Here is a 26,941-nt window from a genome sequence, read left to right as displayed (position 1 = left end):
ATCCCGCGACGCGCTCGACGTGACTCGAGCGACCCTCCAAACGCACGGTCTCCCGCGGACCCACCCTCCGTATCGCAAGGAGCAACCCTGCAAAACCTGGCCTTTGCTATCACACTAAGGGTCACGCCGGCAGAGCGGTCGCGTCCTTCGCTACGCTAGCAGAGCGGCCACGCCCTCCGCGGCCGTGTCAGCCTCCCTCGACGCCGCGAGCACCTTGCGCTGGTCCAGCGCCTCGTTTCTGACCAGCAGGATGTCCTCGTCGGTGCCGAAAGCGCGTCGAGCCTTTTCCAGGTTCTCCGCCGTGATGATCAGATCCCTGACGTGCGACGCGGGGTCCCTGCACAGGAACTCGCCGTCCACGGGATTGTAGCCGCACACCACGATGTAGTGCCCGGTATACCCGCGCGAAGGAGCCGCCCCGTTCGCGAGCGTCGACGCCGACTCGCTCCCCCGCCGCGCTCCCCACGCCGCCGGCTTGCCCGCCGCGCCGGTGAGCCACGCGAGTGCGTCGGAGCCTCCTCTCCCGTTGTTCTCGCCCTCCGGGAGGACCACGGCGTCCCGGGGCTTCACGCCGAGCTTCGGCTTGTCCACCAGCAGTATCACGAGGTACTCGCCCCCGCCCGCGTACGCCTTGATGGCGTCCAGGCTCAGGCTCTTGCGCTCGATGGATATGCCATTCGCGCGGGCGCCCTCGAAGAGCGCGTCGACCCTCTCGCAGTCCTCGCGAAGGTTGTCCCTGTAGAAGGACTCCGACTCGTACGCCGGGTTGGCGCCCATGGTCACCGTGGTGAAGGTCACGTCGGCGCCGAACCTGCGGAGGAGGTACGCGAGGTCGACGGTCCAGATGGACGTAGTGCGGCACAGCTGGCGGAGCGTTCGCAAGTCGCAGTGATGCGCGCTCGCGCCCAGCGCCCTGACGACCATCAGGACGCACGCGAGCCCGCAGTCCCAGTTGTACGTCTGCTTGACGTGAGGTACCGCGTGTGCTATCTTCTCCCAACGCTCGTGGACGTGATGCACTAGGCGCGTGCGCTCGGCGACGCTCATCTCGAGGACGCTCCGGTCGCTGACGATCCCGCGATGGAAACCCGAACCAGGGCCGGACGAACCAGGGCCCGGGCCGGCGGCTGCGCCGTTGTCGTGAGCTCGGGTCTCCGTGAGCATCGCACCGCGCCGCGCCGATACCGAATGAAGAGGCGTAAGGTCGCGCGCGCCTCACCGCCGCCTGCCTCCGTCCAGTGCGCGAGGAGGCAGTGGTCGCCCGAGGCGAGAGCGTTGGAAATATCTCAAAAGCCCAGCCTTCACGATTTTATTTTTGGGTTTAAAGGTCTACAGCAGGTGTCCCTCAGAATCAGGTCGCGCATAAAATTCAACCAGATGTTTGTATGGTTAACAACGCACATTGTTTTTCTTCGTCGGCCGTAACTAATTAATTCATCCGTTTCGCACAGGGGCGCGGGGGAGCATTTCGTCATAATGTCGTCATCGTCTTTGCGACGTTTCGATGGTTCGCAATTCGTCCTCCGCAGCCAGCCGCTCGCTTTTGAGGAGGCGAGAGGTTACTCACGCTTTATCCCGTCCCTCGCCACAACGGAGCGAGCCCGCCTCCTGCCGATCCTCGTCCTTCGACCTCCAAGATGGCGACCGAACAGCTCATGGAGCGCAAGACCTTCACCGTTCGCGGCCGCGCGCGCGCGCCCCTCTTCGCCTCGATGACCCAGGGGATGACTGCCGCCGATCTCAGGCGATCCCCGATGCCCGTTCTGGGCGAGGTGTCCGGGAAGGCCGTGGCTGAGAAGAAGAAGCTCACCTTCGGCGAGGTCATGAAGAAGTCGCGCGACCGCGCGTTCCGCGGCGGTATCGCCGGCTTCGCGGCGGGTGTCGTGCAGGTGAGCATCCGCCCGACTCGCTCCGCGCGCGAATGATCCATCCTTTCGTTCAAAACCTGCGCCCGGTCATTTCTGACGATGACGACGAAAGTGACTACGAACGCTAATCGCCCCGCCCCTCTTTCCCGTCAAACAGGTCGGCTCCTTCATGTGGCTTCGTACCACCATGAACTACCAGTACGCCAACGGCGGCTCCCTTGGTAACGCCATCTCCACCCTCTACAAAGAAGGCGGCATCGGCCGCTTCTACCGCGGTGTCGGCTTTGCCATCATCCAGAACCCCCTGTCCCGCTTCGGTGACACCGCCGCCAACACCGGCATCCTCTGCGCGCTCCAGGAGTTCTCCCCGAACATGCCCGTCGCCCAGATGACCGCGTTCGCGTCCCTCGGCGGCGCGTCGTGGCGCATCTTCCTCACCCCGGTGGACACCTTCAAGACCACCCTCCAGGTGCAGGGCCCCAAGGCGCTCGAGCTCCTCAAGGAAAAGGTCAAGGCGGGCGGCGTCGGCGTGCTCTACGGCGGCGCGGCGGCCAACTTCGCCGCCAACTGGGTGGGTAACTACCCGTGGTTCGTCACCTTCAACTACCTGCAGGCGAACATCCCCAAGTACGACGGCGTCAAGCAGCTCGCTCGCAACGCCGTCATCGGCATGTGCGCGTCCTTCGTGTCCGACTGCGTGTCCAACTCCCTGCGCGTGGTGAAGACCATCAAGCAGACCTCCGGCGACGCGAACCTCGGGTACATCGGCGCCGTCAAGGGCGTCATCGCGAAGGACGGCGTCGCCGGCCTCTTCGGTCGCGGCCTCAAGACGCGCCTCATCACCAACATCGCGCAGTCCATGGTGTTCTCTGTGTTCTGGAAGGCGATTGAGCAGAAGCTCAACGAGGCTGCCGAGAAGAAGGCGGCGGCGCCCGCGAAGAAGGGTGGCAAGACCGGTTCCATGACCCTCGCCACCCTGCCTGCGCTCAACCAGGACGTCGAAACCGGCATCAAGTACGCGTAAACGTGAACACCAGTAAGGGTTATTATTAGACACCCTCAGTTAGGATGGCGGTTGGCTTATTGTGATAAGATTTATGGCACCTGTATGCATGCGTCGAGCTACCCACCAGGGGGCGAAGAGCGCGCCACGACGACGAGCGCACCGGCGACAGTCACTAAAAAGAATCTGAACATCAAAACTCGTGCTACGTATTATGAACCAACCAAAGTTCTTGCCCGTCGCCGACCTCGGCACTTACGCAATCAGGGGCTTGGCGTCTGGCATCCTCTCATCCGTGAACACCCACTCGTTCCCCCGCTTGTACACCGCGATGCACTTGCTGCCCACCCTCCAGGTCGCCGTCACGATGGGCGTGGGATCGTAGAGGTACAGATCCGGGAACGCCTCCTTGAGCGCCTCGGTCGCCTCCTTCGCGTGGTAGTGCGGGATGGTGTGGTTGATGTGGTGCGCCACGTGGGTGCTCCCGATGCGGTGGTGCAAAAAGTCGTAGATGGACCCGTACGGGCGGTCGATGGTCATGAACGCGCCCTTGACCAGGTTCCACTGGTCCCCCTCGAAGTGGGGCACGTCCACGTCGGTGTGCTGCAGCCAGGTGTACAGCACGAGCCAGAAGTTGCACACCAGGTAGGGCCCGAGGTACAGCGCCGCGACGGGCCAGACGGAACCCGCGGAAACCGCCCACGCGGCGAGCGCGGCGACCACGGCGACGACGCCGACGTCGCTCTGCCACACCTTGCCGCGCCACTTGCCCGGGAACAGGGCGTGCTTGCCCTGGTCGCCCGCGTTGGGGTTGAAGTGGTTCGTGGCTCCGCGGACGGGGCCCCCCGACGCTCCCGTGAGGAGGTAGATTGGCCATCCCAGGAGGAAGACGCCGACGAGGTTGAGGGCCGTGAAGGGCCCCTCGCCGAGCATGTCGCGGAGCTTGAACACCACGTCGCTGTCGGGGGTGTTGACCTGCGCCGGGACGTGGGTCTCGCCCTCCATCACGTGGTTCGTGCGCGAGTGGTGCACCGCGTGCGAACGCTGCCACGAAAAGTACGGGACGAGGAGCAACGAGTGGAGGATGTATCCCACGGTGTCCTGGATGGCGCGGTTATCGGAGAAGGCGCCGTGGCCGCACTCGTGCGCCACGACCCAGCACCCGGTACTGGCGGTCCCGGCGACGAAGGCGTACGCGATCCACGCGGGGAGGTAGGCGAGCGTCATGGGGATGTACGCGAAAGCGGCGAGGCCGAGGCCGACGGTGATGGCGGTGGAAACCGCGGCGTACATGAGGGACTTGGCGGTGTCCTTGACGAAGCAGTGCTTGGGGATCTTGTTCAGTACCTCGGCCATGGTGGGAAACTGCTTCTCCTCCGCGTTGAGCGCCTTGCCGTTCATGCCGGAGTAGTACTTCTGCGACGGGGTGGCGTCACCCGACGGGGTCGCGACGGTGCCGGTGGCGACCGCCGAGGGGACGACGACGGCGCGCTTACCCGAGGAGCGACCGGGGCGTGGCGCGACCCTGAGGGCGACGCGACCGGCGGTGGACTTATCGCCTGCGGTGACGAAGGGGGAGGCGAGGTCGGCGACGAGTGCTTCGGTCGACGCGCCGAGCGCGCGCGGCGACGCGAGGATAAAATCGCCGGCGTGGCCTGGGGCTGGCCGGCACGGGTCCGGCCGGGCGATGGGGAAGGCCGCGACGAGCCGATACGGAGCGGGAGGCTTACCGGTCACTCGGAGGGGGCTCGCGAGCGCGAGACCCGCGGGTGAGATGGCGAGCGCGGACATCTCGTCGTGGTCGTCGGCGCGAAGTGACGCAAGACTTGGAAGATGGACAAACACGTCGACAAGATCTGCTGTTCTCTGATTGGCTGACGTGTGTTCGATTGACCCCCCTCAACTGCTCAAAAAATGGCGCTCCTAAAAAATACAGGTAGCACTAACGAGCTCTGGCTCTTGCTCACCTCCTGAGCTCGGCGAGGAGTCTCTCCGCCTCCGTCCTCACGTCCTCGGCGGCCCGTTCCGAATCCGCACTTTCGTCGTCCACCCCTTCGGCGGCTCGCAACGCGCGCGCCTCGACGCGCCTCGACGCCTCGGACTCGTAGTCCGCGACCAGAGCCCGCAGCCTCCCGACCAGGTCGTGCCCTCGGCCGGACTCGTCAACCGCGTCGCGCCGATGATCCGCGAGCTGCGCCAACAGGCGGACGTACGCCAAGGTCCGTCGCGGATCCTTCCTCGCATCGTGCGGCCGCGAGGGATCGTCCGTACGGGATCCGGCGCCCGCCCGCCCGGGTCGGAGCTCGAGCCTCCTGCTGTTCGATCGTCGAAGCACGGCACCGTTGTTCCAATCCACCGTGCCGGCGTTGTGCGTCGCGCGCGAGCTCACCGCCGCCGTCGCGGACGACGGAGCGCCGAGCGCCTCCACCAGCGGCGCCATCGCACCCCCGGACGCGAGCGCGGCGCACAGCCGCGGCGACTCGCGCGCGATCTCCCGGAGCGTGTCGAGAACCTCGGGGTCAATCGGCGGAATCCGCCGAGGGTCAATCGCGGATGCCCACGCGGCGATTGCATCCGGCTCGGCGAGCCTCGCCTCCACCTTCCACGGCTCGTCCCTCATCCACCCGGCCACCGCGCGCACCGCGGCGAGTTGTAAACCGGGTGGAGACGACGCGCTCGGCTTGTTGCGGGCTATGGAGAGGTACGCGTCGAGGGCGTCGTGTCGAGCGAGCTCGCCTCGCGTCCTTCGCGAGCTCGACGCCATGTCGCACAAAAACGGCGCCGCCAACGGGGCGAGTCGCTCGATCTGCGCCTCGGCGCCCGGCCCGCCCCTCGTCCAGTGCGTGCCCCCGCCGTTGGTACCCGTCGCCGCGCCGAGTTCGTCCGCGAGGCCGAGCTTGTTGAACACGTCGGGAGCCGCGACGGCGATGAGATGCGGCGTGACCCCGGCGACGGCGGCTTGCTCCAGCGCCGACGCGTCACCGCGGCACAGATTATAAAGAGCCCGCAACGCCTCCTCCCTCGTCGCCGGATCCTCCCACTGCAAGAATCGAACCAGCTTGGGCACCGCTCCCGCGCGCTGCATGGCGTCCTTGCAGTTATCGTCCCTCGCCAGGTGGCCGACGACCCGTAACAGCTTGGCCGACGTGGACTTGGGCAGCGGGGACCCCGCGAGCGCGAGCAAGCCGTGCATCGCCTGAAGCTCGCACAGCGCGAACCGCGACGCCGCGCAGCCGCGGTCGTTCCTCGAACGCGTCGCGTCGAGCAAGATATCGGCCACCCTCTCCCTGTACACGCTGGACGGAGACTCCGACTTTTCCGACTCTGACTTTTCCGTATCGTTCGTCGCCTTCCTACCCGGTCCAACCCCTCGCTCCTCGTTCGCCGCCGCGTTCAAGTCGCGGATGGCGTTGACCAGCGCCGGGATGAGCCCCGCGCGGGCGAAAGCGTCGAAGACGACCCCTCCACCGCGCGTCTCGCCGTCGTCCTCGTCAAAGTCGACATCCCCGGATGAAATCCCGCCGCTCGACGCCGCCGACGCCATCCTCGAAGCCTCCGACGGCGGTATCGATCCGGTGACGGCTCGCGTGTGCAGCGTGGTGAGAAACCTGGCGACGTCCACGCACACCCGAGCGAGCTCGCGCCGCGACGGGGACATCGCGGACTGCGCGAGGACGCCGGCGAGCGCTCGAGGCGCGTCGCACGACGCGAGACACCTCAACGCGACGACGCCCCCACGAGATAGCTCTCGGACCACCTTGGCGGCGGCGATCTTAACCCCAACCCCGACGGACGCGTCGTCGGAACGCAACAGCGACAGCGTCGACGACGCCGCGCCGAAAGTCACGAACGCCGCGAGCGTCTCCCCCGGCGCGTCACCGCCGTCCGCCCGTTTCCTGCGCGTCGCGGCGAGCACCGCCGCCGCCGCGTCGAGCGAAGCCGCCGCGTTCGCGTCGTCTATGTTGTTGCCTCGTTCGCGCACAGCTGTCGCGTCGTCACCATCCTTCGACGCGGCGGCGTGCAATGCGGCGGCGAGCGCGCCCGCGGTGTCAGCGGACGTCAGAGCCGCGTCCACCGCCGCCGCGGTGACCCCGTCCGCGACAGCTGTGCGCACGAGCCCCGCGAGATCCGACCACCTCGCGTCGCGCGTCGCCCGCGCGACGTCGCCGTCGAACCCCGTGTTCAACGTGTTCAGCGTGTTTGGGTACTCCAGCCGGACCGACACCGCCGCCGGCGCCGCGACTTCGTCCGCGACTTCGTCCGCGTCGGCGTCCGCGTCGCCGTTCATGGCAACCTTCACGTCCTGAAACGGCGACGACGGGGGCGGGCGCCGCCGCCTCCGCTCTCGCGGCTGAGGGTCCGCGATGGACGCCGGGGGTTCCCACGCGCCGTCTCCGCCGTCGCCTCGCGATCCGCGTCGTTGGGCCCCGCGGCTCGTGGGACGGCTGTGCGCGGGAGACGACCTGCCGCTCCCCGCCAGGCTGCTCGCCGCGCTGTCGGGCCTCGGATCGTCGAGCGTGAGGTGCTCCGTGCGCCTCGCCGGTCCCGACGACGATCCGGTCGCCGCGCCCGCGGTGGCGACTCCCTTGAGCCACTCGTGCGACCGCAGCTCGCTCGCGGTCGGTCGTTGCGCTGGGTCCTTGCGAAAGCAGGCGCTCAGAAAGCCTCGAAGCTCGGGCGATATTCCCGGCGGCAGCGGCGGCGACTCGTCGCGGACGATGGCGAAGAGCGCGGGCATCGGCTGAAGGTCAAAGTACGGCGGAGAACCGGTGATGAGCTCCACGACGACGCACGCCACCGACCACACGTCGCTCTTCGGGTCTGAGCCGCCGCTCATCTCGATCACCTCCGGCGCCATCCAGTACGGCGTCCCGACCACGTCGCCCTCGCCGTCGACGGGTCCGGTGGTTTTTTTCGTCGGCTTGTTCGAACCCGGCCTCTGTGCGCCTCCTCGCCCGTCCTCGCCCATCCTCGCGGCGCTGCCGAAGTCCGCCAGCTTCACGCACCCGTCTTTCGTCGCGAGGAGGTTGGCGCCCTTGACGTCGCGGTGAACGATGCCGTTCCGCGGCGAGTGCAGGTACGCGAGAGCGTCGAGCACCTGCGCGACGTACACCTTGCAGAGCGCCTCGGGCGCGGGTCCGAACTTGTTGGCCTTTATCGACGCCGCGAGCGAGCCCGCCTCGCAGTACTCGAGGACGATGTAGAAGTACGACGGGGTCCTGATGGTGCCCAGCTGGCCGACGACGTTCGGGTGGCTGAGCGATCCCAGCAGGTCGATCTCGAGGCGCACCCCCGCGAGCGACGCCTCGTCGATGCCCGCGAGGGGTATCTCCTTTATCGCCACGACCCGTCCGTCCCGCTTGTCTATTGCCTTGTACACCTGCCCGTACGCGCCCTTACCTATCTCGTCCCCGAGTATATAGCTTCCCACCAGGGTGCTACGCCGCGTGCTCCTGGTTGGTTAGTTGGGCGGGGGCGGGGTGCGATGTCAGCTCTCCGGGCCAATTCAATTCAACGCGCGAGACGGTACGGGGTCACGGGGAAGGGGCGAGCGAGGATCGCGCACCTCGGAAGCTCCATTGTCCCGGCGCTCGACGCGTCGCCTCCCTGCGCGCGCGCGCCGTTCTTCGGCGCTAGCACCAGTTGCGCGCCTCACCGAGATCGTCAAACTGGTGGCTTTCCTCACCGAACGATAAATGCTTGGTCCAGTCTCGTGAGCGGGTGACGCGCAATGAAAATAATTAATTCTAACAGACAATACACACGTTTTTCGTGACTGTATCCCTACTGACACACTCGCAATCACTCGTTTATCGTCTCTCCCTCGACGCTGCTCGCTCGGCTCGCTCGGCTGTGCCGCCCGCTCCTGGACGCCTCGTCGTCCAGCGCCAGCCTGCTCCTGCTCCTGTCCACGAACCCGTCCTTGAACAACGCGTCCAAGGCGAGGTGCCTGTTGTGCACCGACCCCTCCATCTCCTCGTTCCACCAGGACGCCGTGCGACCCAGCGGCCGACCCTCGCGCTCGTTTCGCCGGCCGTCGCTCTCATCCGTCAGACCTAAACCCTTGTCAGACGCCGGGGAGACGAAGCCCGGGTCGTTGCTCACGGTGAACCCGCCCACGCGCGTCACGCCGTCCGGGCCCGTCACCGCCTTGGACGACGAATCGCCCTGGCTGATGCGCGGCTTGAACGTGAGCCTCGGCGTCGAGGGGTGACCGAAGGAGTCGTCGTCGTCGTTTTTGTTGGAGGTCATCCACGCGCTTCCCCGCCGAAGCGAACGCGACGGCGACGGCGTGTCGCTCGCGCCGGTGCCACCCGTGCCTTCCCGCGTCGCCTCCTTGTCGTCCCGCTCACCGGTTCCCGCTCGGTTGGCCGCGGCGACGGCCTTCTTAAGGCTCGACTGTCTGCCGGGTGGAGCCCCGCGAGAACGAGAATCGCTCAGGAGACGCGACACGTCATCGTCCGACGAGTGCGCTTTGGTCAGGAAACTCGCGAGCATCCCCTGATGCAGCGTCTCCTCCTCCGCGTTGTTCAGCCTCGCGCGGTCGTCGCCGAACGCCGGGGTGAGCAGGGCGGTGCGCTGTGAGGAGCTCGCCAGCGCCACGGCCTCGTACACCTTGCGATGCCGGGCGTGCAAGTCGGCGATGGTGAGCAGGCGCGACATGTCCACCGCGAGGCTGTCGCCCGCGCTGAAAGAGAACGAGGTTCGCCTCGAGTCCTGCTGCGAGTACGACGCCCTCCTCGACGACGGACGCGCGCCGGCGATTCCCCCGCTCGGGGTGTCGAGCGACCCGCTGCGGCTGTGAAAACCCGCCGGCGGGGCGGTGCCCTCGGCCGATTCGGTGTCGAGTCGAACCTCGACGGGGGATACCTCCGCCGCCGCCGCCGCCTCCAACCCCGCGGTGCCCCCTCGAACCGACGTCTGCGGGGACTCGGGCAGGTTGTGAAGCTCGGCTATGAGACGGGCCCCTGTTTTCGCGCCCATTTTCGCGTCGTCGTCCTCGTCCCCCCCGTCCGTCCCCGTCGAGCTGACCCTCGGCGAGCGGTTGTACCCCGGGCTTTGGTACCCCGACGGCGAGGCGAGCCGCGCGCTCATCTCCGCGACCGCCGCCGCGGCCTCGCGCTGCAACCCCGACTCGAACGATTGCGCGCGCAGGAGCTCGAGCTGGATGCCAGCCTCCTTGGCGCCGATGGTCCAGCACGTAGCTTCCAGCAGGCTAGCCGGGACGCTGTCCGAGTTCTCGACGCCGCCGAGCCTGAGCTGTTCCACGAGCGCCCGCGTCTGCTTCGGGTCGAGGACCACGGATAGGATGAACGTCGCGGCGCGCTCGTACTCGGTGCGTACGCTGTCGAAGACCGCGCGGTGGACGGTGCCCTCGAGCTCCTGGTCGTCTCCGGTGCTCAACCTCCGGTGCGGTGGACCCGCGGGCGGAATTCCCTTCGAGATCCTCGGATGGGGAGGCGCGAACTTGCCGTGATCCGGAGAGCCGCCACCGGAGAGCCTCTCCGCCCGTCGCAGACCGCCGTCGAGGAGCCAGGTGTGATCCTCGAGCGAAGCCGCGGCGGAACTGCGACGCGTCTCGTCCACCGTCAACAGGCTCTTCAGAAAGCTGATGAATCGACCCGGCGTCCCTTTCGGCATGGACGGGAGCTGCCCCTTCTGCAGATCCCCCCAAACCCTGACTAGCCTGTCGTTTGGAGGTGTTCCAGTGAGGAGAACCATGAGAAGTACCCCCGAGCTCCACACGTCGCTCTTCGCGCCGTATGAGCGGCACTTATAAACCTCGGGCGCGGCGTAGAATTTAGTCCCCTCAAAGCCCGCCGAGCTCAACTCCAATCGCTTGCCTCCACGCGCGAATGTCGCTGCGCCGAAGTCAAGGAGCACTATGCTTGGAGGTCTCTTGTCATCTTCTGGCCATAAGCGCTTCAGCATGACGTTGTCCGGCTTGATGTCCCTGTGCACAACCCCCACGCTGTGCATGAACGCACAGGCACCGAGCAGCTGAAGCGCTACGCTCTCCCAGTCCCCAACAGTGAATCGTTTGCGTCGTCCAATCCCGTCGAGGAGCTTACCCCCCAGGTAAGCTTCCGTGACGATGTGCGTCACCCGCCCGCCCGTTTCCTCGTAAACCCGAAAGACGATCGGTAGGTTCGGGTGCCGTCCGCTGACTGCCATCATGGTCTCAACCTCATCTCTCACCATCTGCCGTGATCGTTTGGAACCGTCGTGAGCCACGCTCTTGACCGCGAACTTCGGCTCTTCATCGGAACGCGAGTCCGTCGTCGGTTGCCTTCCGCCCCCTCCGTGTTTGGCAACCGCGATTCTGACACTGCCGAACTGTCCGCGCCCCAGGAGCTTCCCCACGTCGTAGTCGTCCAAGAGATGATCGTTCGCAAATTCATCATCAGGGAAGTCGTCGGCTGCGTCCGAGCCTCCGCAGAGGCACGCGAATAAGCCCCGGTTTCTTTTCCCATCACTGGAGGTGTCCGGAGCGTCGTTTCCTTCCTCGTCGATCTGGGCCGTCGAGTCAAATTTTAAGCCTCTGCGCACGGTGACGTCGTACTCGTAGTGTCGTCTGGGCACCTCCATGGGGGGTGGTAGGTGCCTCCCAGCGTGTTTGCCAGCGCGCCCTGATCCCACCGCCTCCCCGGACTCTATCGTCTGTAGGGGAGCGCCGTTGGGTAACACCACCCCGGACATCCTCCTGCTCGAGCCCGTCGGGGACGGCGCCGCCGAGTGTATGGTGCTCAGCCTGCGCTTTATCATCAGGGGATGCAGCGGCGAGAGTTGCCTCTCCGGCGTTGTGGGCGACGGCGTCGCGGGCTTCTCCGGCGGGAGCATCGACGAGGAAGATTCTAGCACCTCCTTCGGCGGGGGCACGTCCACGACGAGGACGGTGGTGTCGTCGTGCAGTCCGCGCTTCCCCATAGCCGCCAGGATGATATCGCGAGCCGCCTCCTCCGCGTCGGTCGCGTCAAAGGCGAGCTCCGCCGCCTCGTAGTCGCTCATCGCGTTCCACAGGCCGTCGCTGGCGATGATCAGCCTCCCGCCCCCCTTGGGCAAGCTCACGCGCGAGCACTCCGGCTCGCATATGACCGCGGGGGAACCGAGGTCTCCGATCGCGCGGCTCACGGCGAGGCCGCCGGGATACGACCGCATCGGCCCAACCTCCTTCCCGCGGTCGCGCATTCGCCCGAGCCTCGCGCCCGCGTCCTGCATGCGCTTCGCTTCGAGGGGATCGTCGGGGTTGTGCTCCCTCGTCAGGCGCTTGAACTCAACCTTACTCGTCGTCGCTTGCGGCGGCACGCCGGGCGCTAGTGCCGACGCCGACCCCGAACCCTCGTCCTTGGAGTCGACGCTCGGGTTTCGCGTCATCGCCGCCGCCTCTCCGCTCACCACGGCTCGGGTCATCGCGGATTGGGCGTGGGCGTTCGCGTCGTTCGCGTCTTCAAGGTATTTGATGGCGTCGTAGGCGGCGTGGAGGGAGTCGCTGGACGTCCGCGCGGATGAACCGACGTCGTCGGATGAGCCGTGCCCCCTTCGGTGCGGCAGCGTCACGAGCAGCGCGCCCGAGTCGCCGCAGTTCGCCGCGACGACGTCGACCCTGTCCGCCACCTTCGACGGTCCCGCGTTGGTGTGGTGGCCCTTGTACCCGGGGATACGTCCGCCCCTGCGACGCTGGAGGAGCACGACGCACGCGGTGGTGCCGCCCGCGGAGTTGGAAAGCCTTGGGTTGAGGCACGCGGAGAAGAGGGATCTTTGCGATCTCGCGAACGACGACTCCACCTCCTTGAAAGCGGCGACGCACGACGTCTCCAGCGGCGAGCTGGGCGCGTCCGCGCCGTTCGCGATGAGCGTCCCGAGCATGGTTCTCTTCGCGTGCGACGATGCGTTCGAGGTGATGTGTCCGTCGAACACCCCGAAGCACGCGAGGAGGTCGCCGGAGTCCTCCTCGTCGTCATCGTCGTCCCAAGCGTCGTCGTTGTCGGAAACGCCGCTCGCGCCGTGTGTCCTGGCCTTCGCGGCCCGGCGCTCGCTGCGCCGCAACGCGGTGATGGTCTGCACGTCCGGCTCCGCGAGCCATCTGTCCTCGTTCTTTAGCACGGCAGCCTGGAAAGGGGCGGAGCGGTTGGTGAGAAGGATTGGCGTCAGGCGGGGCGAAGATGCTTTTTCCAGAGGGAAGGGCTGGCGACAGGGAGCTGGTACCTGGACGGCGAAACTACATCGACCTCGGCCTCCGTCGGCGCTGGTGCCGTACCCTCCTGTGACTGCCGCCATCGCGTCGCTGGGTCACCCAGGCCGCAGGCGGCGTCCAGCCCTTGCTGGACGAACGATCGCAAACTGTCCGCACGTGTGAAGGTCGTTTTCCTTGTCAGCAGGTTGTGGTTTCGGTCAGCGAAATATGATTTCGAAATACGCGATTCGTGTCCAGTGTTTTATACGTGTATTTCGAGTGTTTAGTTATATTTAGTGTATACGGCGTATAAAAGTCATACATGCGAAATGGTTATAAAACGAGCATAAGCGGCACGTCGCCAGAGCCAAGGAAAAATTCGGGGCCACACGGAGGGGAGCGGGCGCGATGTCGGCGCTCCTCCCGGGGGGCTCCATGTCGGAGTGGGAGTCGTGGGTGACAGAGGCGGAGGATCAGCTCGCGACGGTTCGGGTCATGTCTCCCGCGCCGGCCAGACCGAGCGCGCTGGGACCGGCCAGACCCGGGGCTGCTGCAATTTTCCAAATTGGGCCGGCCGCGCCGACGACGACGCGGCCGGAGTCCGCCGCGCGCGGGTTCGCGGACGAGCGGGAGGTCGAACAGTGGGCGGCGGCCGCGCGCAGGCTCAGGTTCGGCGAGGAGACCGTCCGCGCGGCTTCGAAGACGAGCGCGACTTTCGCAAATCGGACGATCGTGCCGACGTCAACGACATTCGCCGCGACGGAGACGAACCCGTCGCCGCGTTGGAAGCCGTTCTCGCCCTTCGTCGCGCCGTCCCACGCCGCCGAGGACCGCCGCGCGGAATCCCCCGGCGACCTCATCGACCTCCGAACGCCCGGCGCGACGGAGATGGATCCCGGGGGGCGCTACGATGACCAGAGCACGCGCCGCGACGACGACGAAGACGACGAAGACGAAGACAAATCCGCGCTCGAGCGGTTGAACCTCGTCAACGCGAGGCTGAGCGACGCCGTCTCGTCGAGCGCGGTGAAATCGGGCCTAGTCTCCCAAGCAGCGGGCCGGTCCCGATACGGCGAGGACGCGGTGGCGGAGTGGTGGGCGGACTGCCACTGGAGGGCGAGGACGGTGGCGAGGTGCGCGAGGGCGTGGCGAGAAACGTCGCTCGAGAGGGTCGCGAGGGAGAGGCGGGTCCTGGCGGAGAAGGCGGCCGAGCTCGCCGCGCTGGCCCGCGCGCGGGAGCAAACCCCGCGCGCGGTGGCGAGGCGCGCCTGGAGGGCGATGGAGGCGGCGGACAGGCGCGCGGGCAGGTCGTCGCTCTCGCCGTGTCCCTCCGCCCTCGCGCCGACGCCGACGAGGTCGAGGACGGCGCTCACCTTTGAACTCGCCGCATCCCTCGAGCTCGCCGCGGGGAAGCCCCCGGGTTCGGGCGACGCGTTCGGCTCGCCCACGACGACGACGACGACGACGACGGCGATGGCCGCGGGACACCGAGACGGGACGAACCCTAACCCTCACCCTCCCCCGTCGCCCCTCTCGCCGCTCAACATCGCGGCTATCGAACGGGAACACGAGGCGCTCAGGAACGAGGAGGAGATGGAATCGCTTCGCGGCGCGGACCTGTGGGACGTTCGCGACTGGATGCGAAACCACGCCGCCGCGGCGCTCAGCGCGTGGAGGGCGGAGACGGCGCGGCACACGGCTGTGGCGTCTGCGACGGCGGCGGCGGATGCCCGGTTCGCTCGGCGAAGGCGCGCGACGTGCCTGTCGCGGTGGGCGAGATGGGCGGCGACGCACCGCCGGGACAGGATCGTCACCGAGACGTACGCGGCGCGAAACCGTCGGAGGACCAAGGGCAGGCTCCTGTCCAGGTGGCGCGACAAGGTGGCGTGCGGTAAGAGCGTGCGCGAGAGCGTGGCTTTTGCGTTGGAGCAGTATCGCCGAAGGGGTTTGCTCCCGGCGTTTACGCAGTGGAGAGTGTACGCGGCGGAGGAGCGAACGAAAGGGGAGGAGGCGGCGACACGATGGTTCCGCGTGTGCGCCGGGTCGATGCTGCAGCAGTGGCGTCGTTTCGCCGCCGACACGCGACGCGAGCGGGAGTGGCTCGAGTTCGCGGATTCCGGGTGGAGGCGCAAGGTGCTGAGCCGCTCGCTCGGCAACTGGGCACGCTTCGCCGACGCCGCCATCGCCGCCGGCGAAGAGGCGGAGGCCAGGGCGACCGCGCGGATGGCGCGGATCACGCGGGCGGCCTTCGCCGAGTGGCGTCGCCGCGCCGCGCACATCGCCGCCTCGTACGAGCTCGTCAGACTGGCGTGCCTGCAGTGGCGACACGAGCGAGCGTCCGCCGCTTTTCGCACCTTCGTCGACGCGGGGAAAAGTCACCGGGCGCTTCTCGACGCCGTGGGAGCGGACGCCGACGTCGCACACGTCGCCAGGCGGTTCGCGACGTGGAAAAACGCGGTCGCGGTGGCGCTCGCCGAGTACGGCCCCGCGATGGACGCCATGCTCGCGTTTGTCCGACGCGTCCGACTCAGGCGGACGATGCGAGCGTTTCGGGCTCATTTTGTCGAGTCGCGGGACATCGCGGCGGATCGATTCGACGTCATGACGCGGAGGAAGCGCGCGAGGGTGTACGACGCGTGGTGGCACGTCACCGCGGCGACGGCGAGGTTCAACGCGGGGGCGCTGGCCAAGTCCGCGGGGATGAGGCGTCGGTTTCAGACGCGGACGGCGATGCTCAAGCTTTTGAGGTCGACGACGGCGCAGCGCGGACACAGGGACGCGCTCCACGTCCGGGCGGAGGGCATGGACGCGCGGGGACGGTGCGTCCGGACGATGGTGCTCTGGTCCGCCAACGCGCGCGACGTCGTCCGCGCGAGGAATCAGTGGATGGCGGCGGTGCGCCATCGCGACGTCAAGATTCTGAGGGCTTGGGTGGAGTGGCGCCGCGATATTCGCGTCACCTTCGCCGAGCGCAAGAGAACTTCGGGCAGAAACGCCATGCGACGGGTGGCGATCACGTTCGCCGTGTGGTACGAGTTCATGCGGGAGATGCGATCGCTTCGTCGACCCATGCTCAAGTACATCGAGTCGCAGCAGCAGACGCAGGGCGGGGTTTGGCACGGGGGGCGATTCATCGGCCCGGGGACCACCCCGGCGGAGAAGGCGAGGCGACTCGCGCTGGCCAGATTGAAGGCGCGGCGACGACTCGACACGCACGTCAAGTTCGCGAACCACTCTCTGTCTTACGTCGGCCCCTGCATCGAAGCGGCGGCTCGTTCGAGGTGCGGCAGGATGATGAAGCACCTTCGCGCGAGGCCGGATTTCGACTCGGTCGCCGACTGGTACGGCTTGAGGTGGGAAAACATGATGGAGAACAAGTACCTGTTCGCCTGGACGGGAGTGGGGTTTTATTCCGGAACGGACCTCGGCACGAGCGCCGTCGACGTCGACGTCGACACCGAGCCGGGACCGAGCGGGGAGGCTTTCGACGAGTCCGCGGAGCCGTCCCCCGTGGAAAAGTTTGACGCCGCCGCCGACGACGAATCGGCGGTGTACCTCGAGCCCCTCAACCTGGACGGATCGAGGCGACTCGCCGACGCGGCGGACGCGTCATCGATCGACGGGACGTCGTTCTACGTCACGCCGGCGATGACCCCGGCCGCCTCGCCAGCGCCGAAGCCCCCGGGATGGTTCAATCCCGGCTTAACCCACGACGCCGGAGTCGACGCGAGGCTCGGAGCCGGCGCCCATAGTCCGAGGGCCCACGAGACGAAAGACGCGATCCGCAGGCTCAGGGACGTGGCCGCGCTGGCCCGAGGCGCGACGGAGGCTGGGGGCGTCAGCGTGACGTGGTCGCCTTCGAAGCCGCCGATGGCGTCGCCCGCGTCGAGGCCGAGGTTGCCGCTGGAGATCGTCGCCGAGGCGTCGGTTGAGCCGTCGGTTGAGCCGTCGGTTGAGCCGCCGCCGCCGCCGCCGCCTTCGAAGACTCTGCCGGCGCCGCGCGCGGACCCGAAGAGCAGGAGTCAACTCGAGGCGGAGAGGGCGGCCCAGGAGAGGGAGCGCAAGCTCGCCAAAAGGAAAACGAAGGGTAAGTAGCGGTACCCGTAGAGAAGAATGTCAACGCACACCTCGACGCGGGCAAACACGCCCTCGACAACGCAACTCACAACCAACCTGACCAACAGCTGCGCTCGGAAAAATCCAAAATTTTCAAACCGAACCGTTTGGCTCTCGGACGGGCCACTCCTCGACGCGGACCCAAGGAGCCCCAAGGAGATCCCTCGGAGCCCCGTCGATCCCGACCCAACGCGTCGCGGTGGTCGAGACACCCTAACCCGCGCCAACTTCTCGTCCCTTGATACTCCACCCTCGTATCAGGGACGGATCGAGCTCCGCTGAGCGTCCGCCAAAAAGCGAAGGAGGCGGCACGCCGCTGACTTGGCTTCGTCATGCCCACCCACTCGCCTGCGCTTCAAGCGCTGCTGGAGCCGCTGACCACCGACACGTGGGTGCAATGCGACTCCTGCGAGGTGTGGCGAAGGGTCCCCAACTACGTCTCCGAACGTCTTGGCGACAACGACCAGTGGTGCGTCCACCGCACCCGCCGCCTCCACTTTGAAAGATCCGAATCGCTTTTCTTCCCCGGGTGCCGTCGGCCACCGATCGCGCGCCTCGACCTGTTCGATCCGGGCAAACTCCCGCCACTCGTCAACGCATTCCTCTCGGGCTCGTCCGAGATCGCGACCAGCCGATCGGGACTTCGCGCCCGCGCCGGACGCCGATAGCTAACTTCGCTTCGCGCGCGATCGCGCCTCCCTCCTCTCCCGCGCAGGTTCTGCTCCCTGAACAACGACCCGAAGTTCGCCAACTGCGAGGCTCCCCAAGAGATCGACAACGACGAGATCGACATCCTTCTCGCCGCGCAGGAGGCCAGGCAGGAGGCCGCCGAGGTGGATAAGTTCGGGCGCCAAGACGCAAAGGCGTCGAAGAACATCTGGCACAGGATCCACCGCAACATCTTCACGCACCGCGAGCCTAAGAGCGTGACGGAGGACGACGTGCTCATATGCGCGTGCGTTCCGGACCCGGAGACGGGTAAGGGATGCGGCCCCGACTGCATCAACAGGGACGTGCTCGTCGAGTGCGATCCAGCGTTTTGCCCGTGCGGCGACGGGTGCCAGAACCAAAAGTTTCAGAAGAAGGACTACGCGAAGCTCGACATCCAGCGCACCGGCCGCAAGGGCCACGGCCTGTTCACCAAGCAAGCGCTTAAGAAAGGGCAGTTCATCATCGAGTACATCGGCGAGGTGTTGCACGAAGACGAGTACAGGTCGAGAAAGGCGAGGTACGACGATGAGGGCAGGAGACACTACTACTTTATGACCCTGTCTTCTTCGGAGACTATCGACGCGGCGGAGCGAGGCAACGCGGGTCGCTTCCTCAACCACTCGTGCGATCCCAACTGCGAGACGCAGAAGTGGATGGTGAACGGCGAGCTTTGCATCGGCATATACGCGCTCACCGACATCGACGCCGGAGACGAGCTGACGTTCGACTACAACTTTGAGCGTTACGGGGACAACCCGATCAAGTGCTTCTGCGGCACCAGCAGGTGCGGCGGTTGGATCGGCGCTCCCAAGGACGACGAAGGCGGCAAAGACGACGACAGCGACGACGACATCGACGCGTTCGATCCCGACCTGGATCCCGACCCGGTGATGCTCGAGGCTGACGAGGCGGCCATCGAGAAGGAGGAGGAGGAGGGCAGGACTGCTAAGATGCGGGAGAGGATTCGAGCTCGTCGCGGATCGGGCGACGACGTCGCGCGATGGAAGCCCAAGGACGTGTACGGCAACGACGACGACGATTACGACGGGGACGGGGAGATCGCGAGGGCCCGACGGGAGAAGGAGCGCGAGGAGGCGCGCGCGCGTAAATCGTCGGGCGGGGGCGGGGGCGGCGGCGGGGGCGGGGGCGGGCGAAGGTCCGGCGTGGGCTCCGGCGTCCGCAGGTCGGGCTCCTCGGCGGGGCTCAAGCGCGTGGGATCTGGCCAAGGCGGCGGGCTCCTCCCTTCGAACTACGGGACCTACGCGCTCGGGGCGCGCAGGTCTGAGGTTGACGTCAAGATGGAGCGTCTGCGCGGTAAGTCCGGCGCGCTGCGTAACTCTCGATGCGGCAAGGAGTGCATACACCTCTTCAACCTCGCGTACTTTGTGACCAAGGAGGGCGTCCCGGACGTCTCCCAGCGAGACCTCGGACTGCTTCTCGAGGCGGTCGCGCTCACCACGAATCCGAAGACGCAGGCGGACCTGGTGGAGTACGGCTTGCTGCAGGCGTTTCAGGTTTGCGTGCACAAGTTGGGAGGCGCGGGCGCGGGCCCAGACTACGTCCCCATCCTTCGCAAGATCATCAAGATCATCGACAACATCATGACCAACTCCCCGAGGCTGGTCAAGGACGGGGTGGTCAAGGCGCGCACCGCCAGAGGTACCCTCGCGCAGGCTCTCGCGGACCTGAGGCGATCGCCCGACTCGGGCCTGCGGGGTCTCGCCGCCGGGTTTTGCGCCAAGCTCGACCAGGACGCCATCGCCTCCGCCGGCGGGTACGGCGTCACCCCCGGCCGCGTCTCCCCCGCGTTCGGCGCTCAGGGCGGCGGCTCGAACGCCCCTCCCCCGCCGTACGCGGCGAGGGGCGCCGGCGGCGGATACTACGGCGCGTCACCCGCCGGTTCCGCCGCCGCACAGCCTATAGTCGGGGGACCGCCCCCGGGGAGCACCCCGAGCAGACCCCACTTGCCGGGGAACACCCCGAGCAGACCCCCGTTGGCGCCCGCCCCGCCCGCGTCCACCCCCAACGGCAACTTCCGCCCCGGGGACTGGCACTGCCCCAAGGGGTGCGGCGTGGTGTTCGCGTCCAAGGCGGCGTGCTTCAGATGCGGCGAGCGCAAGCCCGCGGATGCCGACTACGCCACGCCGCAGATGCGCAGGTCCGGCAGTTCCGGATGGGGTCCGGATGGATTCGCGGCGGGATCGGTCGCCAGCGGCGGGTCCATCGGTCCCACGAGCGGGTCCAAGTGGTCCGAGCACCCCACCCCGGGGTCGGGGTACCCCGACCGGTCCGCCGGAAAGCCATGCCACGCGTGCGGCGAGATCGGGCACCTCGTCCGCGACTGCCCCGCTCGGCGGTGCCGCGGGTGCGGCGGTTTCGGGCACGTCGTCAGGGACTGCCCGGCGTCGCAGCCGTACGCGCGCCCCGCCGCTCAAACCGCGCACTCCGGCGTCGGCGCACCCGCCCCGTCCTCCCTGTCCTCCATCGCCCCGGGCGGTAAGCGCGATCGATGGGACGACGCCCCGGGGGGCAAGCGCGCCAGGGTTGAAGATTCTCGCGGCGGCTGGGGCGGCGTCGTGCGTGACCGAGACGTTCCCCCCGCCCCGCCGGGGATGGGCGGGCCGGGCGGGATCTCCGCGCCTCCGGGGATGGGCGGGCCGGGCGGGATCTCCGCGCCTCCGGGGATGGGCGTGGGCGCCCCCGCGCCGAGGTCGGCGGCGGCGCCGAAGCAGCAGCCGCTTCCGCAGCGCGCGCCGACGGTGGCTTCGCAGTGGAACACGCCGCTGTCGGAGACGTTCATGGACGACGTGTCCAAGATGATGGCGTGGGCGATGGTGACGTATCGCACCGAGTCGCACCCGCTGTACATCCCGGGAGCAAACTACGACAGGCTCGTGGCGAAGCTCGCCAACTCCATCGTGGAAAAGGAGAGGGCCCAGTGGAAGGATAGGCAGATGCCCATCTCCAGCGCCGCGCTCGAGAAGCGACTCGGGCAGTACGTCGAGTCGCAGGTGAAGCACATGCACGCGCAGCACCGCGCGATGCAGTCACAGAATGGGCGATGAGTCGCGATAATAACACTCAAAGCAAGCAATGTTACGACGATGACACTCAAAGCGAGCAACGTCACGATGATGACACTCAAAGCGAGCGATGTCGCGACTCTCAGACTGAGGCTGAAACGACGTGCGCGAGCTTGAGCGGCGTGTGCATCTTCGCAAACGTCTGCGCCCAAACCGGCATCGCCTCCCGCACCGCCCTCGCCGTCTCCGTCTCCCAATCCCTATCCGCCCGAGCGACGACCGCGTCGACGCACGCCGCCCGCGGGTACCCGACCCCGTTCGAAGGAGGAGCCCTCAACTCGAGCCAGATGGTGTAGTTCATCCCCGACTTCCCGCCACTAGTGCCAAACACCGCGTACCTCGCCCTGCCCGTCCCGCGACCCGCGCCGCCGCCGAACATCGTCGCGCGCCACGCCTCGTCTCCGGGCGCCGGCGGATCTTTCCCCCATCGCGCGTCGTCGCCGTCGCCGTCGTCGGGGACCACCGCGACCCGCCGCGCGCACGCGCGGTCGATCCCGATGGCCCACCGCCCGGCGCCGCCGAGCGATAGCCGCACCGCCGCCGCCGCCGACGAAGACGCGGATCCGTCCGCGCCGGGCACGATGAGCCTCGACTGGGACGTCGTCAGCGACGGCTCCGCGAAGCGAGGGGACGGGGGGTCGACGCCGAGTCGGTAAAGTTCGGAGGAGAGCGCGTCGGAGGTGACCACGCACGCGCCCTGCGACGCCGTGCCGAACGTCGCCAAGTCGATCATCGTTGATTCGTCGTCGTCGCATGTCACCCGCAGCCCGGGAACTTTACCCCTCGCGCGCCTCGCGATGGCTTCCGCGAGGGGTTGGATGGACCCCGGACCCGCGGGAATGAGCGCGACGAGAGCAGACGCGGGCGAACCCGCGCGCACGACGGTGCTGAGGATGATCTGCTGCGGATAATCTGCGGACCACTGCGCGGGACCCGGGGAAAAATCGACGCCGGCGAAGGACCAACGAGCGCCGACGAGCGCCGTCGCGGACACCGCGAGGATCCACGTCGCGAGCAGCGCGGCGATCGTCGGCGCGAATATCCCACCTCGCCTCGCCACCGAGGCGAACATCGGGGATAGGAACACGCAGATCGATCCGGCGACGAAGCCTGTAAACAAAAAAAAGCACGTCATTCTAAATGCCCATACCCGGAACAAAGATCAAAATATGATAAACTCACCGCAGACGGCGTCGTTGGTGTATTCGGAAAACGCGCGCGACGCGGCGGACGTTTTTGGTACGCGGGTCCGCCCGGTCATGCCGTGCATCACGTCGAGCAGGACGCAATAGACCGGGAAGAAGATGTACAGCGGAACGAGCAGCGCGGACGCCACCGACGTCGGCGAAGGAGGCGCGGCGCCCAGGCCGGTTCGCTTCGGCGACAAGAAAACGCCGAGCGCAGGTCTCGCGAGCAAGACGAAAAGCGACGTCGCGGGTATGAGGACCACGTAGGAACTCGCCACCCCCGCGTCGATGCCTTTGGCTGCCGTCGCGATGAACACGGCCGCCGTGCCCGCGAGGACGGTCCACTCGCCGGAATCATCCGCCGTGACCCGTCCGGCGGCTGTGAGCCCGTCGCCGTCCTGTGAGTCGCCGTCCGGTGAGTCACCGGCGACGTTCGCGTCGTCGTCCTTCTTCCTCCGCGCCGTGCGTTCATCCGCGATGTCTCGCAGCGCCCGTCTCTTCATGCGTCTGAGCAGCACGAACAACGCCCGGAACGTCAGGAGGGAGGCGATCGCTCCCGGTATCGTCGACAGGCACACGAGCGAAAACGGCGACGACGCCCACGGCGCCGGCGATCCAAAGGCTCGACGCGCCGTCTCCGGGGCGAACACGGCCGCGACGATCGGCCCCGAGAAAGTGGCCGCACCGCACCCGACGATCGCCAGCGGGACGACGACGCACACGTGAAAGATGTCCCTCCGGGAAGGGACTGTTTTCGTCTGGAAAGCGCCCCTCACAATCTGAAACGCGATGAAGACGGCGGCGGCGTACACGGGTCTCTTCGCGCCGTCGCCGGGCAACGGCAACATCACGTACGACGACGCGTGCGGCGGATTGAACCACACGTACGCGTGACCCTGCTGCCTTTTGCCGTATCGCCCGCGTTTGCGCAGCTTCGACACGCCGCCGCCGAGGTGGCCGCTCATTCGGGGCGGCTCCCGCAGAAATCGCCGGACAAACCCGAGGAGGTTATCGCCCGACGCCTGCGCCGTTCCCGGTCTCACCAGCGCGAGCGTGTCCCTCGGGGTGTGGTACGCCTGGGTGCGTTCGACCCACGCGAAATCGATCCCCGGGACGTCGCCGAAATCGCGAAATATCCTGTGATCCGTGTCGGACGCGATGAGACCCGCGGCGAAGACGTCGGACGCGACGACGGTTCCGACTGGTTTTCTAGAAGCGTCCGACCACATCCGCAGGAACCTGGACGTCAGGACACCCGGCGTGGCCTGAAACATTCGATGCGGTCCGCCGTTGCCCATGGCTTCGAGGTTGACGGAGAAGCCGATCTGGGGAAACCACGGGTGGCTGGTCGCGAGCCCGTGCGCGCCCACGAGGCCGTCCTCCTCGCCCGAGGAAAATATCACGACGAGAGCGCCGCGATTGGACGACTCGTCGCCTTCCTTCGCGCCTTCCTCCGCGCCGAACAGCGCGACGGCGTCGGCGACGACGTTTCTGACGAGCTCGACGGCCACCGCCGCGCTCGCCGCGTTGTCCGAACCCCCCGGCGAGACGTGAACAGAGTCGACGTGGACGCTCACGAGCAACGCGGTCCTCTCCCTCTCCTTGGCGTCTGGTGGGACGGAGTCATCGCGCCTCCGGATGCGTATCGCGAGGGACGCGAGGTTTTCGTACACCATGAGCTGCTCGTGCCGCGGATCCCCGCCGACGTGCAGCGGAAACTGGCCGCTGTGAGAGTGCTCGACGACGTCGATTTCGAGTTGGTCGTCGCCGTCGTCCCCCACGTTCGGTCGCGTCGCCTCGATCGTCCTCAGCTCTTGGCGGATGAGATCGAACGCCCTGGCCTCCGCGTGGGAGCCCGCGGGTCGAGGTCCCCCTGCTTCCATGTCGCGCGCGAGCTTCAACGCTCGAGATTCGGAGAAGACCGTCGGAGGCGCATCCTGGTCGACGAGGGGGGCGTTTTCGTCAGGATTCAGAGGATTCTGGCGAACGACGATGGGAGGGTGGCGGGGCGCACCTCAGCGACCGGGGTTGGCAGGCGCCTGTCGAGATACCATCCCGACGAGCACGCCAGGGCAATCAGCGCCCACGCGACGATCACGCGGTTGGTATCGTTCATGGCGCGCCCGATTGTGGCGCAGTCCGCTTCGGGGTTCCGCCCGCGAGAGTAGTCATCGTCGGGTATGAGAACTGGCTGGTTCCAGGTCCAAACTGCCAAAGATTGTTAACTTCTCGGTCGCGGGCTGCTATCATAGTCTATCATAAACGTTCCTACGTCGATCGCTTCGTGGGACTCATCCACTCGCTGCTCTCCGGCGTCGTCTTCCATCCGTACCCCAGCTCGGCGCGCTCCAATCCCGCGCCTATCGCCGCGGGCGACGGCGATCCCTTCGGCGATCCCTTTGGCGATCCGTCCACATCCGCGCCTGGCGACCGAAAAAACGGCGGCATCAGACCGCGCTTCGACGGCCCCGGGAAGAAACGTGGGGAGAAACCGCCGACGACCGCGCCCTCGACGCCACCGCCGCGCCGCCGTTCGTGTTCCTCGCGGCCGTTTCTCCGGCCGTTTCTTCCCGGGGGCGAACCGTCGCCGTCGAGTCTCCCGCGCGCGCCCCCCGGGAAGAGTCGTCTCTTATTAGCCTCCTCCTTCGCTTCCTTCTCCGCCGCCTCCCTCGCCCTCGCCGTCTCCCACTTCTCCGTCGCCTTCATCGCGCACGAGAACGTCAGCCTGTCCGGGGGACGGCACCGGCCCAGGGCGGCGACGCTCGTTCGTTCCCGCCGACGCGTCGCGAACGCGCTCGGCGGGCGCCGACGAGGTCCGTTTCGGATCGGATCGTGCAGCGCCGCGTTGGCCGTGGGCGACGACTCACCGGGACTAAACCCCGGGACTAAACCCATGCGACGCTCGAGGGCGTCCACGACGGGGTCCACGTCCCTCGGGGTCGTCAGGGAGGAGAGCGCGGGTCCGGTCGATCGCGCGGGTCCGCCCGCGTGTTTCCACCGGGGCTTCACGCGCCTGCCGGGACTGCGGGGCCCGACGGGTCGTTCGCCGCCGGGGTCGATGGACGCCGGGGCTGATTCGACGGGTTCCCACGTCGACAGGTGCGACTCCGTCGTTCGTCGAAGCAGCGAGGAGAGGGACGGGGTTCGTCTCGCCGTCGTCGACTTCTTCCCGCGGTTGGGTCGTCGCGGCGAAGGTTCGAGGTGCCGCGCGCGGTCGTCGCGGTCCGGTCGCGGCGCAATGTCCCAGCGAGCGTCGTCGTCGTCGTCGTCGTCGTCGTGATGGTGGTGACTCGATTGTCTCGAGCGCCGTTCCCGAGCGTCCGGGTCGAGGCTCGGGTTCATCGCGCCGCGCGGCGGGATCGTCGCGTCGTTCCATCTCGGCGGCGAGGGATCCTCGTTGAGCCCGCTCCGCTCGGCGAAGATGTCGCTGCCGGGAAGTGACCGAGGGCGCGAGGCGGGCGAGCGCGAGTGCCACCCCGCCGAGGATGGGCTCGGGCTCGGACTTCCCAACGAGTCCAGTCCCGAACTCAGCGGCGACGTCGCGGTCCAGCTCGCGCGATACCCGTCTTCCGTGTATATGTCTCGACCGGGGGATCCATGTAAGCGCGTGAGAGACGGCGAGATGGGGCTATGCGCCGTCGATGGATGCGGTCGAAGTCCCGCGGGAGAATGGGCTTCGTCCGCGCGACGACGACGCAGAATTCGACCGAGCTCCGAATCGCGGTCGAGTTCAAGCCGATCGAGCCTCGACCTCAGCGCCTCGGCCTCCGCGACGCGATGGCGAAAGTCGTCGACGATGGAGGCGCTCATGGCCCCGACGCGCCGCGCCGCGCCGTGCGGTACTCTGTTGCCAGGCACGTACTATTACAATTCGATAGACTAATTCTCGGAAACATCAGCCAGGCACTACTCCTCCGTCACGCCGCCATCGCCGTCCCCAACACCCTTCCCCGTAGCCTCCTTTTCCTTCTGTTCGCGTGCCTTCTCAATCCAGTACTCCCGTTCGCGTTTCTTGTTGTTCTCGATGCGCCACATGGCGAAAGCCGATATGATGAAGGCTCCACCGACTCCCACGGCGGCGCTCTGCAGCGGCGGCACGTCTTGGGGTACTATCGAAGGCCTCCCGTCTTTGGTCACGTAGCGCAGGTTGCGAGGCGGCGGGGATGGGCCGAGATCGCTGGCATCTCCCGCCTTTGATACGATGCATCTTCGGTCGCGACGCGTGCGCGAGAGCGCGGGAGCGCCCAGCGCGGGGAACGACGTCCTCGTCGCGGTCAGCATCGCGTGTGCGAGCCCCAAATCTGATGATGGTGGTCCCGAAACGTGGACGAAAATATTGGATTTCGGGGTTGCGCATGGACAGGAGGCGTGTCCCCTTCCGCCGCGTTATCGTCACCGCTTGTTCCCTGAATCCGCAGCGTCTTCTGGTGCGAACGCCGGCACCCCCTCCATCGCCCCTTTGCTCGCCTCGTACGTCATGTAATTGCTCAGACCCCGTACCGCAGCCTCCCTGTGCCGCATGATCTCCTCAGGATCGGACTCGTTTTGGTGCTTCCTCCAAGGCGCGCGAACCGTGGCGCGCATCGTGTCGCGCGGAAAGCCCTGCTTGTGAGCTAGATAGTCCGCGAGTCGCATGCAGTCACGATAGAGCTTTATGGGGTTATCTAGGAGTAACCTCATCGGGTGATCCGCCGCCTTGCCCGCCATCGTCGCGTCGTGCCGCGGGCGCGGACAGAGTGCCCGAGCCTTTTCCCGCACCGATCATCTCACGAGACTGATGAGACGAAAAATTGTCGCCG

General features: G+C 67.1%; 10 protein-coding genes across 10 annotated transcripts; 3 read left to right on the top strand and 7 right to left on the bottom strand.

The window, feature by feature from the left end:
* Window positions 1-150: 150 nt before the first annotated feature.
* Window positions 151-1,164, bottom strand: MICPUN_50423 (predicted protein; the record flags this gene model as incomplete). Its single annotated transcript, XM_002502272.1, has 1 exon — window positions 151-1,164. The coding sequence occupies one exon, from the start codon at window positions 1,162-1,164 to the stop codon at window positions 151-153; it is 1,014 nt and encodes a 337-aa protein (XP_002502318.1).
* Window positions 1,165-1,817: 653 nt separating this feature from the next.
* Window positions 1,818-2,775, top strand: MICPUN_76122 (mitochondrial carrier family; the record flags this gene model as incomplete). Its single annotated transcript, XM_002502645.1, has 2 exons — window positions 1,818-1,889; window positions 2,026-2,775. Coding segments are annotated over 2 exons (822 nt in total), but the record flags the coding sequence as incomplete, so codon positions are not given.
* Window positions 2,776-3,038: 263 nt separating this feature from the next.
* Window positions 3,039-4,260, bottom strand: MICPUN_108347 (predicted protein). Its single transcript, XM_002502271.1, has one exon. It carries the CDS (start codon window positions 4,225-4,227, stop codon window positions 3,127-3,129), a length of 1,101 nt encoding a protein of 366 aa, XP_002502317.1. The 5' UTR covers window positions 4,228-4,260; the 3' UTR covers window positions 3,039-3,126.
* Window positions 4,261-4,834: 574 nt separating this feature from the next.
* Window positions 4,835-8,451, bottom strand: MICPUN_58941 (predicted protein; the record flags this gene model as incomplete). The annotated part of the gene is made up of 2 exons (XM_002502270.1): window positions 4,835-8,321; window positions 8,438-8,451. The coding sequence occupies 2 exons, from the start codon at window positions 8,449-8,451 to the stop codon at window positions 4,835-4,837; spliced, it is 3,501 nt and encodes a 1,166-aa protein (XP_002502316.1).
* Window positions 8,452-8,673: 222 nt separating this feature from the next.
* On the bottom strand, window positions 8,674-13,149 carry MICPUN_58940 (predicted protein; the record flags this gene model as incomplete). The annotated part of the gene is made up of 1 exon (XM_002502269.1): window positions 8,674-13,149. The coding sequence occupies one exon, from the start codon at window positions 13,147-13,149 to the stop codon at window positions 8,674-8,676; it is 4,476 nt and encodes a 1,491-aa protein (XP_002502315.1).
* Window positions 13,150-13,453: 304 nt separating this feature from the next.
* MICPUN_58939 (predicted protein) lies at window positions 13,454-17,184 on the top strand (the record flags this gene model as incomplete). Its single annotated transcript, XM_002502644.1, has 1 exon — window positions 13,454-17,184. One exon carries the CDS (start codon window positions 13,454-13,456, stop codon window positions 17,138-17,140), a length of 3,687 nt encoding a protein of 1,228 aa, XP_002502690.1. The 3' UTR covers window positions 17,141-17,184.
* A 309-nt stretch (window positions 17,185-17,493) lies between these two features.
* Window positions 17,494-20,937, top strand: MICPUN_58938 (set domain protein; the record flags this gene model as incomplete). The annotated part of the gene is made up of 2 exons (XM_002502643.1): window positions 17,494-17,630; window positions 17,877-20,937. The coding sequence occupies 2 exons, from the start codon at window positions 17,494-17,496 to the stop codon at window positions 20,935-20,937; spliced, it is 3,198 nt and encodes a 1,065-aa protein (XP_002502689.1).
* Window positions 20,938-22,117: 1,180 nt separating this feature from the next.
* MICPUN_100759 (predicted protein) lies at window positions 22,118-25,952 on the bottom strand (the record flags this gene model as incomplete). The annotated part of the gene is made up of 3 exons (XM_002502268.1): window positions 22,118-24,079; window positions 24,157-24,350; window positions 24,434-25,952. 3 exons carry the CDS (start codon window positions 25,950-25,952, stop codon window positions 22,118-22,120), a joined length of 3,675 nt encoding a protein of 1,224 aa, XP_002502314.1.
* A 96-nt stretch (window positions 25,953-26,048) lies between these two features.
* MICPUN_58935 (predicted protein) lies at window positions 26,049-26,423 on the bottom strand (the record flags this gene model as incomplete). The annotated part of the gene is made up of 1 exon (XM_002502267.1): window positions 26,049-26,423. The coding sequence occupies one exon, from the start codon at window positions 26,421-26,423 to the stop codon at window positions 26,049-26,051; it is 375 nt and encodes a 124-aa protein (XP_002502313.1).
* Window positions 26,424-26,534: 111 nt separating this feature from the next.
* On the bottom strand, window positions 26,535-26,849 carry MICPUN_58934 (predicted protein; the record flags this gene model as incomplete). The annotated part of the gene is made up of 1 exon (XM_002502266.1): window positions 26,535-26,849. One exon carries the CDS (start codon window positions 26,847-26,849, stop codon window positions 26,535-26,537), a length of 315 nt encoding a protein of 104 aa, XP_002502312.1.
* Window positions 26,850-26,941: the final 92 nt, after the last annotated feature.

The sequence above is a fragment of the Micromonas commoda genome, chromosome 5 (assembly GCF_000090985.2).
Source record: "Micromonas commoda chromosome 5, complete sequence".
NCBI lineage: Eukaryota > Viridiplantae > Chlorophyta > Mamiellophyceae > Mamiellales > Mamiellaceae > Micromonas > Micromonas commoda.
This window is presented reverse-complemented; position numbering and strand designations above follow the sequence as displayed.

What these genes read in the sequence shown, in the direction of transcription:
- MICPUN_108347 (XM_002502271.1), bottom strand. Translation starts at nt 4,227, where the DNA reads ATGGCCGAGGTACTGAACAAGATCCCCAAGCACTGCTTCGTCAAGGAC.